Here is a 15,634-nt window from a genome sequence, read left to right as displayed (position 1 = left end):
AAGAAGGAGGAGATGAAGAGAGAAGAGATGAAAAGAAAGAAAAAGGAGCAAAAGAGGGAGAAGAAAAAGCACCAGGATGGATCTGGTGGTGGAAAGAAGAAGAAAGAGAGGCAAAAGGAGGCACCAGTGAACGAAGAGAGGAAGAAGCAGGGGCACTTAGTCCCTGCCTCAATCCTGACTCCTAACACGCTGGTGCCATGTTAGCTATGCTCATCAGAGAGCGGCTGGTACTGATAATGGGTGTCCTCGGCTCAGTCACGCCGAAGGTTTGACGTGACGAGCCCCTGCTTCGGATTTTGGCTGAAAGGAAGGTGAGACAGATTTTGAGTCTTCGCCATCCCTACCCTGACCGAGTCATTATGAGCTTTATTGGAACATGGTGTTTACGGGGAGGGTATGGTTCCTTCATTACTCGTTGTTATGGTGAGCGTATCACGATTTAGTGTATAACTAGTGGGTAAAGTAAACTCTAGGGGAGGCTAAGGATTTCAGATCTCAGAAGGATAAAAAGGGTCTCTGTATGAGAGCGATAGCCTCCTAACTTGTCTTCTTATAGGAAGGGCAAAACAGAAGGTATTAAATTTGTCCAGATTTCCAAGAGAATCTGTAAACAAAGATGTACCCGTTCCACTTCCCCACCTCATCAAACAAACCGTCGAATTTAAATAGTCTCATAAATAGAAGTCATTAAAAGCACGTTTTGGATAGCCAAACGGCATGAGCGCGTCGTGAATAAACTCAAGAGGAATGTCTCGTAGACCGGTACATTTCCTGGGCAGACGAAGAAACGTCAACATTGATGAAGGACTGAGTTGAACGAGCTATAATAAAGGCTTGGTATTATCAAAACCCTCCTCTCCAACCAATTGGTTGGGCAGCAGGGTTTTGAGGGGCTATTGTGGAGCCCAATAATCCGTGGGCCAGGCCCATTTACTTGTTGGGGTCCAAAGGCCCAAGCCGAAGAGGGTGATGGCCCAAGCTCGACAATACAAATGCGAAGTAGCCTTGGGACACAGCCGAGGACGACTCAGTCCTCGGCATAACCGAGATCTCACAAGAGGAAAGGGCAAAAATGGTATAGAAATAACTTTGGAAAAAATCTAAAATATTTATGACATTTAGAAAAGGGTACGCTGGGAAATATAACGACCTGGGAAGGCTACTCTTACTGCCATTCAATACTCTGCACCTGACAGAGTCATACTCTTCAGCTTTTACAACCACCCCCAACCACTCTGGGTATGGGCTGATGGGACAAGTATCAGTCTGGGAAAAGTCGATCCTACACGTGGACGAAGGGTAAGGAACACAGGCTAGTATAAAAGGAAAAGTAAGCAAACTAGGGAAAAAGGGCTGGGAAAAATGGCCAAAAACCAGAGCCTCCCAGCCCACCTCCAGGAGAAAGACTCCAGGGGTGAAGACAACTTAACCATGTATGAACACCACGAAAAATCCACCGCCTAGTGACCAAGGCCTAACCTTTCAAACCCACGCTCTACAAATGATATTGTTTGAGCCTTTTTTACGTGCGAACCCAACACTGTTACGGTTCGTTACGAATCGTGTCCTTACACCTATTATACCACTATTTAATCTTACATTATATAAAATTAAAAAAAAAAAAAAAATATTTGCCTAACACTTTTAAGTCTTTTCCTCATGGTTTCAAGAACCAATATATTGCTACATCAAATTTACACACCCACACTGAAAAAGTCTCCTAATGCCGGTGGTCATCCATAGACAACCAACTAATTAGGGGATCAAGAAGCTCTCATCACATTTCTAGCCAAATTAGCTTCCTCTTTAATCACTTTCATTTTCTAAAATAGTTTTTAATTCACCCCTCGTGATAAATAAATAAATAAATAATATATATATATATATATATATATAGTGTTAAAAGATTCCAATCATTACTTTAGGTACGGGGACCCACCCTTCATCTCAACCCAACTACTTCCATTGATTTAGAACTGAAATAGCACAATTGGAGGGAAATTAATTAATTAGCAGTGCATAATCAGCCACATGAATTACAAGCAACTGAATCTGGATCCAACGGTGTTAACATAGTATTAAAAATGATGATAACAATAAGGACCAAATATAAGAAGAATAATTTCACATGACTAATAATTGTAATTGAAAAAGCTGGTGCATTGTTTGGATTACTCAAAATCATATGATTTACATACATTTATATATAACCCTATACAGATCGGGGTTAGAAGCAAAACAAACCCTCAAAGATCTGAAACTCAGTTTAAACTAAAATCAACCATTATGAAATTTCAGAAGCTTTAAAATTAGAACCCCAAAAAAAAAGAAAAAAGAAAAAAAAAATAATAAGGCAAGGAAAACCAGTATTTCTCCTCAATTAGCTGAAATTCTTCACATTCAAGATCCCACTGAAGGTGGTGCATTCAAACAAGGCCTTAGCAGTCATCTCCCTTTCAAACCTCCATATATAATTCAATCCCACTAAAAGCTCAGTAATGGCAGCCTCAGTCTTCTCCTTATTAGCAAAATATAGTGTCTGTAAAAGCAACACGTTGGTTTTGGGCACCAAATTTTGCTGCTCAAAGCTCCTTTCACTTTGCCATTTTATCATATTATGTGCTAATGGCGACAACCACCCCAATATTCTTCCCAAGGCCTCTCTCCACTCTCCAGCAAGCATAGGATCACTCGCTGAAAACCCTACTCCCTTCAATCTAGCCCTCAGCAATGATCGTATACTACTTGGTAACATAGCATAAAGATCATCCCTAGCATCCACACCAACCAATTGTGGTGATTTTATCATCTTCTCTATCACTATGATCAAATTGGCATAGTGTAAGGCCAAAGCTGCGGCTCCTAGCGTAGTTGCTGGTGGCTTTAGGAGCTTTGAATTGGACTCGAAAAACCCGTCTCCCAAATCTTTCGTTTCTTCAAGTTTTGAACTTTTCAATGGCCCTGACACAAAGGGAGTGGAAGGAGCACTAGGGTTTTGATCAGAGGGGTACACGGCGGCTGAAGCTGAGAGACTACGAGACAGTGATGATGGACACTGTCCTATACCGAAAACAAGTTTGATCCTTGCTGAGACAGTGAAAATAGACCTTACAAGCATTAAAGTAACACTATCGAAGCTTCGATTCCACAATGATCTATCTTTCATATACTTCACCTCCTGTCTTTGCCAGAAAATCTTTTGCTGAAGCTCATAAATCTTCTGCTCTTTTATCGATGATTCATTATTGCTAAGGTCTTTACAGTACTTAGAAGATTTGCTTAACCCATTTTCTAAAACGGAAAGCTCGTCCATTTCTTTATAAAGTGTGGCTGTAACAGTGACGTACCTGTCCATCTTTTTGATTCTTGCTTCCATTTCTTTCAAACTTAGAACCCAATTATGAGGGTCGCGACCCGAGTTGACGAACTCCTGGAACAAGCGCTCAAAGCAACGCAGATTTTGGTCCTCGCACTTCTTGGTTATTCTGGACACGGACTTGGCAAGGAGTCTGAGATTTTCAGCGAATTCGGCGCAAGCGAGGCCGAGGAGGAAAGCTTGGTCGTTGGAGACAATCTTTTGGACACCCTCGAGAGAAAGAGAGTCGTTGTGGATGCGAGTTATGTTTTTGTCTGAGAGGGATTGCCAAAGGTGGAGAAGCTTGGACATGAGCCCTGCGATCTCAAAGGCTAAAACGCCAACGTTGGACTTCTTTATTTGTTTTGGGTTCGGAGCTGCTGAGGTCAGACTGTTTGATATTGCAGTCTTTACTTTTATGAGCCAAGTTTCAAGAGCCATGATGAATCGTACGTGTATTATATATGCTGAATTTGAATCAAAATGAAATTGGGTTTGTTCCTTAGAAGAAGAAGAAGAAGAAGAAGAAGTTGGTGTTGTTTTGTTGGCTTGGAGAAATTGATGAGAGAGAGGTAGAGAGAAATAATTGAAAAGTGGGAGTTTTGCAGAGATAAGGATGAAAGAGGAGGTGTTGAAGGTGTTAAGCTCGTGGGTTGTTTGAGAGCGTTACACATAGATAGTCTAATAAGAGAAGCCTCAAAGAGAGAGAGAGTTTATACAAGAAGTGCCATACCCACATGCATAGAGAGCGAGTGATAGATCATAAATGTTTGTAATTGAGAGATGATTTTTTTTTTTGTGATTTGAAACTTAGACTCTTGAGAAGAGCGTGGAATGTTTTGAGTTGGATGTCAATTTTTTTATACTTGTAAATATGATTAATTATTATCTCAGTCGGTAAGGAGAAACTTTTCTTGGGTGTTTGGAAGCAGAAGAAACACTTTTTCTTAGATGCTGTTTTTTTCTAGGTGAAGGAGGGCCATATCATCATTGGCATTTTCCTTTTGATCTCTATAATGGATTGATTTTTTTTTCCCCTCTCTTCCATAACTTTGTTTCTTTTATGTGTATTATTAGTTGCCTAAGTGCTCTTAACTCAATGCAAAAAAAAAAAAAAAAAAAGATTTAATTGGAGAAAAACTAGGAAAGTCATGTGAAAAATTATCTCATCTATTTATGCAATAGGGACAGCTAAGATTTGACACTCTCCAAGAATTCTGAAATTAATTGCTGTTGGCATTACTTGTGCAATTTATATGAACATTATTGAATCTATAGTCTTTAAAATATGACTGATCAGCATCAACTAATTAATCATGGTTATTGACAGTATTATTGACCTTTCAATTGGAAATATTAGCAAACTCCAATTAGATATTGATATGAAACATCACCTCAATATGAAAAACTGGTTAGCTTTATTGCACAAAATGAAGTTTTTACTCCTTGGTTGAAAAAAGTCATATTCAAGATATTAACATTGCAACTGAAATTTTTTAATAACTACATGTATAACTTTTTTTTTTTTTGAGAAAGAATTACATGTATAACTTGAATTTAGCAATACTAGAAGTGGACTAGTCGCTACCATTTCTTGAAATTTTAGAGTTGGCAACTAAGTGGCATTGTCAAAAATCTAGATAATTAAATGAAGAATGAAATTATAACACAATACAGTATTACAGTGTACATGTGCTATATAAAACTGAAAGTTTAGGAATTAAGATAGGTCAAGTGGTCAACAATATTAAAAGCCCCTAGAGAACCTTTTTCAAATTTAGCTCCCCAAAATTGGCATTCTGTTAAAGAATATGGCAAATGTAATTGATTGCAAAGAATAGCCTAACCACCAGACTTGTTACCTGAAATTTAATAATGCCCCTCTTCAGTTTCACAATATTTTTTTTTTTTTTTTACCTCTTTAGGTTTAAAAATTTGGTGAATGATAGCCTCTTTTGTGCACCACTTTTTAAAGTATTTCTATGAATCCAAATTATTGATTCCACCTTGATGAACTGGGCTTCCAGCCTCAGTCCACGCTTAGAAATTTTATATTATAATTTTTTCATCATAAATAATCATGGATGGTCAACATGACAATCGAAAAGGTCTCTCCCTTCAACAAGATTGAGCAAGTTAAAGTGAAAAGAGAATTTTTTTTTTTCCTTTTTGTATTTTTACTGGCAGTAATTTTATATATTTTAAAGGCCTACAGTATATTTTATATATTTTGATCTTAGTGATTGCCTTCATAATCGGTTAATTAGTATTATACTAAGCATGCTCAATGGTTGTCATGATTCATCTGTTTTAACTTTGCCTAAAAATCTTTTAGGACTAGGTGTGTTACTACAAAACCGTATGTTTAAATTAGTTTGCAATTTAAAAATAGGCAACTTGAGGATGCCAACTTGAAAATGTATGACTCTTGGCTTAAAAAAAGAACAACAATAGGGTTTTTTATTTTTATTCTTTTCATTTTTGTATATTTTATTCAGTAGAATCAAACACGCTGCTTTCTCTCTAATTTATTCCATTTTTGTTTATATTTTTTTTGTTTCTCAAAAAAAAAAAAAAAAAAAATTTAAGGAGATAAAAGGTATATGTCACTACATAATGTAGAAGGAAGAAAAGAAAACTAATGCTTTGGATTCAGATCTTAATTAGTGCTATTGATGAATCTCAAACTAAATTAAGGTATTGCATTCAAAAATTGGAGGAAGTGCAGCTAGCAATGTGTTTGAAGTTGGCCAAAGCTGACGATTGACTTAGAAAATACATGTGGAGGAGATGGTGCAAGACATAAAATATGGCTCCTAATAGATGATGCATGTTAGAAGGAAAACTAGGAGACGCATTTTTTGGGTGGTGTTTATATAAAGAAAATTCCACTAGCACTAGCTTTGCCCTTTCACACCACATGGTTTAGTGGGTATTGATTGGTTTGGTGAATTTTTGGGGCAATCAAATAGTCAAGGAGTTGTGAGAGAGAGAGAGAGAGAGAGAGAGAGAGAGAGGGTGTGTGTGTGTACAATTTGACATTTCTAGAATTAGTGTGAAGGTGAGGGTTTCACTTGATGATCTCCAAAGATACTTTCTTTTTTAACCTTTTGCCTTAGCTTTTGCCTACCATGGAAGGGCATTGGACTATTTCCTTGTTTACTTGTCGGTAAATGAATAGGCAGCCATGAACCTATCCTACATTTCCATATCTTGATAAGAGTGCCTCAAAAAACAATTGAGTAGGCTAAACTCATCTCTCTTTCTCTCTCTTTGTTTTTTTAATTTTCTTCCCTCCTCTTACGAAGGAAAAAGAATTTCCTAGTAGTGTTATTATATTTTGCAATTGGATAGTAGATCATACTTCCTTTAGGAAGTCCTTTTCAGGAGTAGTAGGCTTGCCTGGAGCAAGCTTGTGATATTGAAAATTATTATAATAAAGAAGAAAAACAAAAAAAAAGAGGTAAGGGAGAAGTTTTGAATTTATTAAGAATATTACCAATTTTACTACATAAAGTTTATAAATTAATATAAATATTTTTTTAAACATTCATTTATTAAGTAGTTAAAACTCATCAATCACATTCAATATTACGTCAATATGTACAGTTTTATGTAATAAAACTTTGAAAAAGTTAACAAATTCTTTTATAAGGACATTGGTTTAAAAAAATATTTTAAAAAACTTTTATAGAAAAAAATAATTAATTTTTTTATAACTCTTTATATTTCTCATAAAAGTGATGTTAAAATTTTTAAAAAATAATTTATTAACAATTGTACTAAGAATACCTATAAACATCTAAAATTTAAGTCTTTAACATTTACATACTCTACACCACACATAATTTGAAGTCATTTTATTTTGAAGAGGGCTACAATAATTGACACGTGTCATTTTGAAAATGAAAATATGCACCAAGAGTAGTGCCCATCTAATTGGTTAAAACTACAAAATCGAAACTGATCAACTCAATCATCTAGCAGCACAGCAGTCTTGCAATTCATGAATGATTTTTTGTTAATGCCCCGGAGGCACCGGGATTTGTAGTAATTAAACAAGAAGATCGACAACAATGCTTAATTCGATAAAGAGCTCTCCCAAGACTTGTTGGGAAAGGAAGCCTCCCTGCTGCACTAACTGATGCTAACTGAGTTTAAGGCTCAAATTGGGACATTTGTCATGAAGTGAATGGCTAGATAATAAAATGAAGGTATATTCCTCGACGTGGTTCTTTAATTAAACAGCTCTTTCGTAAATCTAAATGTGATATTGTTCTTAATGTTAGTCAAACACTGGAGTTAAAGAAAATGATGCTAGATTTGTGATCAAGATCAAAGAATATATAGAGGACGGTTTTACATGTCTTTTTGTACGGATGCAATGTACCAACACTCAATCTGCAAACACTAAGAAGATCTTAGATTGTCTACCCATTAATTAAGTGGAGTAACATCACTCTTTTTTTTAAAAAAAAAATTTAATAATTATATCAACCTTCTTTTAGGTTTTACAAATTACTACCATACTAGGAACAAAAATAATATTTCTCTTTAATCATGTGTAAATGGAATATTACACTATAAAAAATCTACTCATTTGTTTATGCAAACCTTAAAGAGAGTGTCATTTTGTCTACATTTTGATTAGGAATCTTTTTAAAAACATAAAATATTCTATTAAGGAAGTTAGAAATATTTATCGCATTAATACAAACCTCAAAAAGAGAAATGTTATTTTATCCATAGTTTAGGAGTGAGAGCGTCATTTTGTAAGTCTCAACTAAGGTTGGTGTAATTTGTAAAGTTGTGATTTACAACTATATATATTTTAATGTTGGCTTTATTCTATGACAAATAGTGTTGTAATTGTTTTAATTTTATTTCCTTGTATTTTTGTGGGATTTATTTGTAATGGGTTTAGTTTTAAGTGGTGGAGATTTGATCAAGACAACTAAAAGTCACATGAAGAGTACATGCCAAAAGCTGAAGAGTCATGTCAGGCTGTCAATTTTGCTAGTGTCTCGCGAGTAAGGCATTTCTGGGAAATATTCGCGAAACATTCTGTCTGGAGGATTTTTAAGTGTGACTTTCTTACCCTTCACTCATACTATATATACCCTCATTACCTGCAAAAGTATAAGAGGTCATTCAGAGAGAAAAACCCTAGATAGGTTTTCTATAACACACACACCCATCTTTTAGAGAGAGAGCTACTCATCCTTAGTGAGAAATCATTATAGTCTCTTCTCCTTCCCTCTCCCATTGTCATACCTTGAGAGGAGATTTGTACCCAAACACAACCCATACATTTTCAGAGTGTAAAGAGTGTTTTGGAACTTGGAAAGCTTTGGGAATTTGTCAAAAGAAGCCGATGAAGCTTGACAGATGCAATCAGGTGTATTGCGGGATTCGGAAAGCCAGAGAAATCAGTTGGTAGTAGGAGCATGGAGGGCTCAAGTACATGGAGTAAACTAGGCTTGGAAGGTCTTTTTTTATTCGTGCACTCCAACTTATTCTTTAGTAGATTGATTTACCGCTTAGAGGGTGGTAAAGAGGTTTTTCGCCAAATTCTTTAGTTTTCTTCTTCGATAACACATCACGCCGTTATCTTGTGTTTGCATCCTTCTTCCCTACTCTTTTAGTTTTCATTTTATTGTTGATATTTGATGAATATGGCTTAAAGTAGTTTCATTGTTTGTTCGCTCGCATTTACTCTATTCCGCACTTAGTTTAAGTTAGAGTAAAATCAACTGAGCCGTATTTTTTAATTTGGGGATCTAAACAGCTCTTGTGTTTTTACACATATTCAAGCTTTCATAATTAAACCTTGCATTTTTTTTTTCTTCATATCAAAATCTAAGTGTCACAATTTGAAAATTCAAAATGGTCTCATGACTTCATATAATTTGAACAACTAATTTGATTTATTCTTAATGTAAATAATTATAAGTTTTATTAAATAAATGTGAGACATTTCATTATTAGTTTTTTTTTTTAATAATTCGATAGTTACAACAATGAGAAAGAAAGAATAGTTGATTTGAATCCTAAATATCTTCGTTAAAAACATCAGAAAGTACCACTCGAGTTAAAACACTCTTAGCTCAAATAAGTTTTTTTTTTTTTTTGGAGGAATTTAGCTCGAATAAGTTGATATAATTCTTTTATAATATAGTATTATACAAAATTTATAAGACATACAATTTTTCATGGGGTTTCCTTCTTCTCCTTCCTATTTATTTATTTTAAAATAGGATTTCCATCAATTGCATGCTACATGCACTACATACTGCATGGAGGTGAGTTTGAGTGATTGGTATAACATGATAACTCAAAGTTCAAATCAAATCTGAACAAAGAAGAAACAAATCATATCAATTTGCAACTAGTTAAGAAAATAATACACTAAAATTTTCTTGGGACTAAACACTCACCCATCCAAGATAACCAAGATATATATATATATATATATATATATATATACAAATTTGGAAGTATATATATTGCATTTTTCTTTTACCAATCTTACTCCTGAAAAATTATTGAATACTTCAGGAGTATCATAAATGTGTACTTTCCCCTCTCACATGAATTGTGAATCCCACCATAAATTTAATTAGTGAGACTTACAATTATACGAAAAAAGAGAGTATACATTTATGATACTCCGGAAGTATTTAATAATTACCCCTTACTCCTAGTATATAAATAATCAATGGGCCGCTTGCAAGATTTAAATGACTTACACAACTCGCATGTTTAAAACCTTTAAAACTTCCTATCAGGGTATATATGGTTCTCTCTCTATGCCACTTTTTTTTTTTTTTTTTTTTTTTTGAGAAACCCCTCTATGCCACTTTGAATACAAGGTCTAGAATTTAGGTCAGCTCAGGGGATCCGAATTTAATGATGCTGGGAAACACACTATGGGCAAAACAAGCAGTAATTATATGGACAAAAAAAGTTGCAAATCATAATCAAGTGTCGTGCACCATGCGGACTAATTTCTGATTGGATGGGTGGCTAAATTAAAGTGCTGGCTGGCTCTCGTGCGAACACGCAGATATATAGAGAAAGTCTAGAGACACAAAAATTTTATAAAAAATTTGACATCTACTGATGTGACAAATTATTAATGATAAATAAATAAATAAATAAAATGATATAAGTGATAAATTCAAATAAAAACGGATGAAAGTTTGTCAATTTGATAAGTGTGAAAAAATTGTTAAATTTTGTGTATGTAGCATAACTTGTGGGATATATATGTCACTGTAGAGGAAATCATGAAGTAGGGGTTTGATAGTCAGAAACAGCTGACTTTGATGCAATATTCCATATAATGGGGGTGATGCCATCATCCATGTAAGTGGGGTGATGATACCACACTAGTTGCTAACACAGGTCTCCACTTATCTCTTGTACATGGCAATATGGAGTCACTGTTGAGAAAGTGATATCTGATAGAAGGATATGCTAGCTGAGCATATAGAAGGACTTAGGAGGTAAAAAAATCTTTTCTTTGGAGGCATGAGGTGAGCTTAATAATGGATAATGTCCAAAAACATGGAGCAAACATTTGGACCACACTTTTTTAAGGTCAAAGCGGTTCTCTTGATGAATGTCTCCCATGCTACAATTTTAAGTTAATTTATTAAGCACCATCTTTTATTTTAGGCATTTATGCATTATTTTTTTATGAATATAGGTTGCAATGTGTTTATGATCATTAACGACAAAGTAGTTCCAATCAACGTTGAACAGTAGTGATGCGCATATTTGCTTTGGTTTAGGTCCAAAATCAAGGAGAAATGCATCCAATGCTTTAGTGAATTGGATATGTATTGGCCATGTGTTCATATCATGTTCCTTGCTAATGCACTAGAGCACAGGATGGAAGGTTTGACCACCCATAAAAATTTATTATTTGACTTTTATAGAAATGCATACCATTTTAGATGTATTGTACTCCTTTTGTAATCCATTTTACTTAAAACATATAATAATGTAATTAATTGTGGGAATTTTGAACAAACAATGATGATTGATAAACAATACTACAGACACAACAAATTTCACACCTTATTGACTTGGTAGAATATAATTGGTGGTAATATCATTGTCGTTTGAGACTAGACCACCACTATCGTTATTTTATGGCATACTAATTGCAAACTGTCACATTAGTAAACATAAAATTTGTTGCCAAATTCTGTGTACTTAGAATTTCTCAACAATGATTTAGTACAATTCAACAGAATTTGGGATTTGTTGTATTAGAAGCTTAGGTCATGATATGATTTTGAGCTAGTAGAAGGTCAAAATTATAGTAACTCAAATTCAATAGTCTAATAATAACACGGATACCCTTTCCTACTATTTTTTGCGGGGAGGATCATCTTTTAATTAAGAAAATAAAAAAGAATGGTATTGGATTTTTAATCAAGAAAATAAAAAAGAATGCTATGGAGGAAGATGGAAGAGAAAAGAAAGGGAAGAGTAGAGTAGAAAGGAAAAGAAAATAAAGAGAAAGGAGACTTCTTTTCCTTCAAAGTTTTGGGTTTGCAAGAGAGAAAGGAAAGGAAAAGGAATTTTCCTCTACTAACTCTCTCTTCTCTCTCATTTCCAATCTTTTCCCTCCCCCCCCTGTTTTCTTTCTTCTTCAACTTCAAACCAAACAAAATGTTGAGTTTTAAGAACAAATATTAAGTTGAAATTTGAAGAAGTACTGAGCCACATTAATCTGTATAGATTTTTTTTTCCCTTATTATTCTTCTTTTTTCTTTTTTTGAGATAACCTTATTATTCTTCTTTAATTTGTAACTTTGTATTATTGTATATATATTAATTTTGGAGTAGAAAACAAAACTCTACTGAACCAATGAACTGAATAATGAATATTGTTTACTTTCTCATATATTAGGAAATGCAATTAGGGGAGAGAGAGAGGGAGAGTCATACGATTTTATGTTGAATTAATCATTCTATATATATGATTTTATGTTGACTAAGACACGATGCTTTTCATTATGTGTTTATATATATATCTTGTACTTAAGTTATTGCTACTCTTAATGATCCTTTTCACCAAAAGTGATCACTCCACTAATTTTACACGGATTTAATTAATTGGAAGATTATAAAAACTACTTTCCCATGGAACAATTTGGGTACGAAACCTTCACCTATTGCACACATTGGATATATAGAAAACAAAGCATGAAGGTGGTTGGGGAAACCTGCCAAGTTATCTGAAAGAAGAATGTGAGAATAATTAAGAACCACAAGAAAAGAAAACTAAATTAAGACATTCTCATATTCTCTCTTGCATTATTAGTATTGTGTGCATAGTAGTCAACTCACTCCCAATCCGATCTTGAATTCTTGATGGATTGCACAGTTGCATGTACGAAAATGCGAAAAAGGTGTTTGCATATGGATCAGTGCATGATCGACAATAACAACCTTTTTTTCTCAATCTCATAGATGCTTTAAAAAAGCATAGAAGAAAATGCATTCACCTGCATGTGGGTTGCATTCGCTAACGACATTGACCAATTGATGACATTGATAATTGATACCTCCTAGCTCCTCTTTCAAAAGAAATAACATCAACAAGAAAAAAGGGTGACATGAAAAAAACCTGATTAAACTATGACTCTCTCATTTGGTGGGACAAAGCCTACCACCTTGCAGAAATGGAATCTGGCCGAGTAAGTGAGTGAGTGAGTCAAAATTTTCAGAACTAGGATGTGGGCAATTATCTAACCGAGTTGACTCGGACCACCACCACCTAGCCCACCATGGCTTTGGACCCATATGAAATGCAAGGCATTTGAAGAAATGAAAGGCTCTCCTTTGATGTCAAAGCGCACACACTGATTTTGCCTCTCATCATCTATTCCTATTCTTGATGGTGACCCCAAGTGTGCATTACTAAGATCCCACTATAAGTGCTTTTGGAAATTCAAAGAGTAGTCCCTGGTTTGTACAATGTCTAAAGTGTGTTTTTGTATCATAAAATACAATTAATTAAGCACCAAAAACAAGAAAGATAAGTATAAACAATACACACAAAGGAAGTGATATATGCACATATTGCGCATGAAGGGGGACACTTCATGGCCTCTCGTTAATCAAATCAAAAGGGTCCTGTTCCACTTTTGTTAGACATTCCTTAAAGAACATGGTCCCTAAAATGAACACTTTAGAAACATCCCTAATGAAATGATGCCCTCTATATCCACTTTGCCCAATTAATGAACTATGTGCACGTGTATCATCATCATCCTATGCACCGTGGTAGACCAAATTATTCTATCACTCGCACGTGCATAGGCCCGCAATATATATATATATATATATATATATATATATATATATATGCATATTGTATCTTAAGGGCTATTGATCAGGGAAAATTTAAATCCATATTGTAAGACAGATATGCACATGTATTATTATGGGTGACCTTGATTTGCTTGAAATTTGAGTTATGGTGGTAGTAATCACAATTCACAAGCTTTGAGGAATTAGGTACTTTTTTTTTCTTCAAGAACTTATTACAGAAGGTACCTATTTCTTCAAATGGAAAAGTTAAACAATGGATGACATGCAGTTTGCTTTATGCAATTTTTTCATTTTCAAATTGAGGCCCACACATAAAAATATTGCATTGGATTCATGTTGTTCTTGACATAATTCATTCCTAGCAACAAAGGAAGAAAACATAAAGTGCATAATAACTAATAATTACCTTAATTTTTTTCTTAATCTTGTTTGGAAGGTGAGATAACAGACATAATCACATAATTTATAGCCTCATAGGTCATTCAGTACATAACATAGGCTTATTAATTATTATTACTATTGATTGATTCATATAAGACAAAATACTTAAAGAAGTAAAGAACCCTAAGTTCCATTTCCGTCCATAAAATTTCCTGAATTTTTTATCATTTTAAGCAAGAAATCATTTACACGTTCATGATGATAAAGACTTAAGCATTAAACCAAATTGTAGTTGTTGAAGAATCAATACGGATATTTCAGATAAACCCTTCAATTTATTACCAGCAAACCAATCGATTCCTTTTATATTCCAAAATAAAAGGAATTTGTCAACCTCAAACAATTTGCCACGGCTTCATCGAATGAAGATTGAAGCAATACCTGGGACTCAAATCACTCAACAAGGACACTCCACCATCATTTTAGATTCCATATACGAGGGCCACATTTTGATAATTATATTATCTGAACCATGCAGGTAGGTCTCCACTATTCTAGAGGGGCTAACTTTAAATAGCAAATTCAAGTTCCTATCACAATAATAATGCCCATCTGAGTTATGCCATGTGTAGCCTTTGAAAACTACATGGCACTTGATAATAGACTCTTCAATCATACACTCAATTTCACAACTTGCTAACTTTTACAATTGTGAGTGGTTAACGTAAAGTGATGAGTCACACTCAATTTTACAACTTATTGACTTATGTAATTGTGAGTAGTCAACATAAAATGGTGGGTCACACAAGACAGAAAATATCGACCACTCACAATTGCACACAAGTTAGTGAATTATGAAATGAGATAATGATTAGTTGCCCACAGCCATAGGCTAACTCGGGGCTTATTATTTCATACTATTTTAGAACTAGCAAGACTGTTGGTGAAAGTAGTAGCATTCTCGAACATTTTCAAATGTAAAAGAGGAAAATCTCGGTCATAACTTCCCCCTTAATCATGCCTAAAATAGACTTGAAACCTTTATTTTATATATTTTTAGTCATTTCACAGAAAATCAAAACCGACTAGATTTCTTTGTGGGAGTTTTAGTCATTATTAGTTCAATTTGTTGGTGTGGCTTCTATGACTTTGAACACACCCTTTCTATATATCCTTCAAAGTGTCTTACGTATTGGTTGACTCTGAACCATCAAACAACGGATTAGACTTCCCACAACGATGCACGTCAGAAAAAATTCCAAAAATGATATTTTGGCGCTCCTATTCTGAAAGTAACATCTTTCAGTTACGAGAGTTTTTGCAGGCACTAGAAATGCATTAGATTCTTATAGAAGATGTTCATGAAATTTCCAAAAGTGGACATCACGGTGTTTAATTGAGGCCTGCTTGCGTGAACAATTCCTTGCTGCCATTAACTTGCTACAATTGCTGACAGAACTGCAAATTGCAGCAGCTGGGAGTCACTCAGGTTAATGATTCATATACCACAGACCCAAGTCAAGGAAATGAGAGCTGTGTACAAAT

At 34.5% G+C, this 15,634-nt stretch overlaps 1 protein-coding gene across 1 annotated transcript; it reads right to left on the bottom strand.

Annotated features, from left to right (window-relative positions):
• Window positions 1-2,145: 2,145 nt before the first annotated feature.
• LOC115970914 lies at window positions 2,146-4,108 on the bottom strand. The gene has a single exon (XM_031090537.1). The coding sequence runs from the start codon at window positions 3,794-3,796 to the stop codon at window positions 2,381-2,383; it is 1,416 nt and encodes a 471-aa protein (XP_030946397.1). The 5' UTR covers window positions 3,797-4,108; the 3' UTR covers window positions 2,146-2,380.
• Window positions 4,109-15,634: the final 11,526 nt, after the last annotated feature.

Source organism: Quercus lobata, chromosome 12 (assembly GCF_001633185.2).
Source record: "Quercus lobata isolate SW786 chromosome 12, ValleyOak3.0 Primary Assembly, whole genome shotgun sequence".
Classification (NCBI taxonomy): domain Eukaryota; kingdom Viridiplantae; phylum Streptophyta; class Magnoliopsida; order Fagales; family Fagaceae; genus Quercus; species Quercus lobata.
The sequence above is the reverse complement of the archived record's forward strand: the minus strand, read 5'-3'. Positions and strand labels throughout refer to the sequence as shown.

Coding starts and splice junctions, on each gene's coding strand:
- LOC115970914 (XM_031090537.1), bottom strand. CDS start 3,796: ATGGCTCTTGAAACTTGGCTCATAAAAGTAAAGACTGCAATATCAAAC.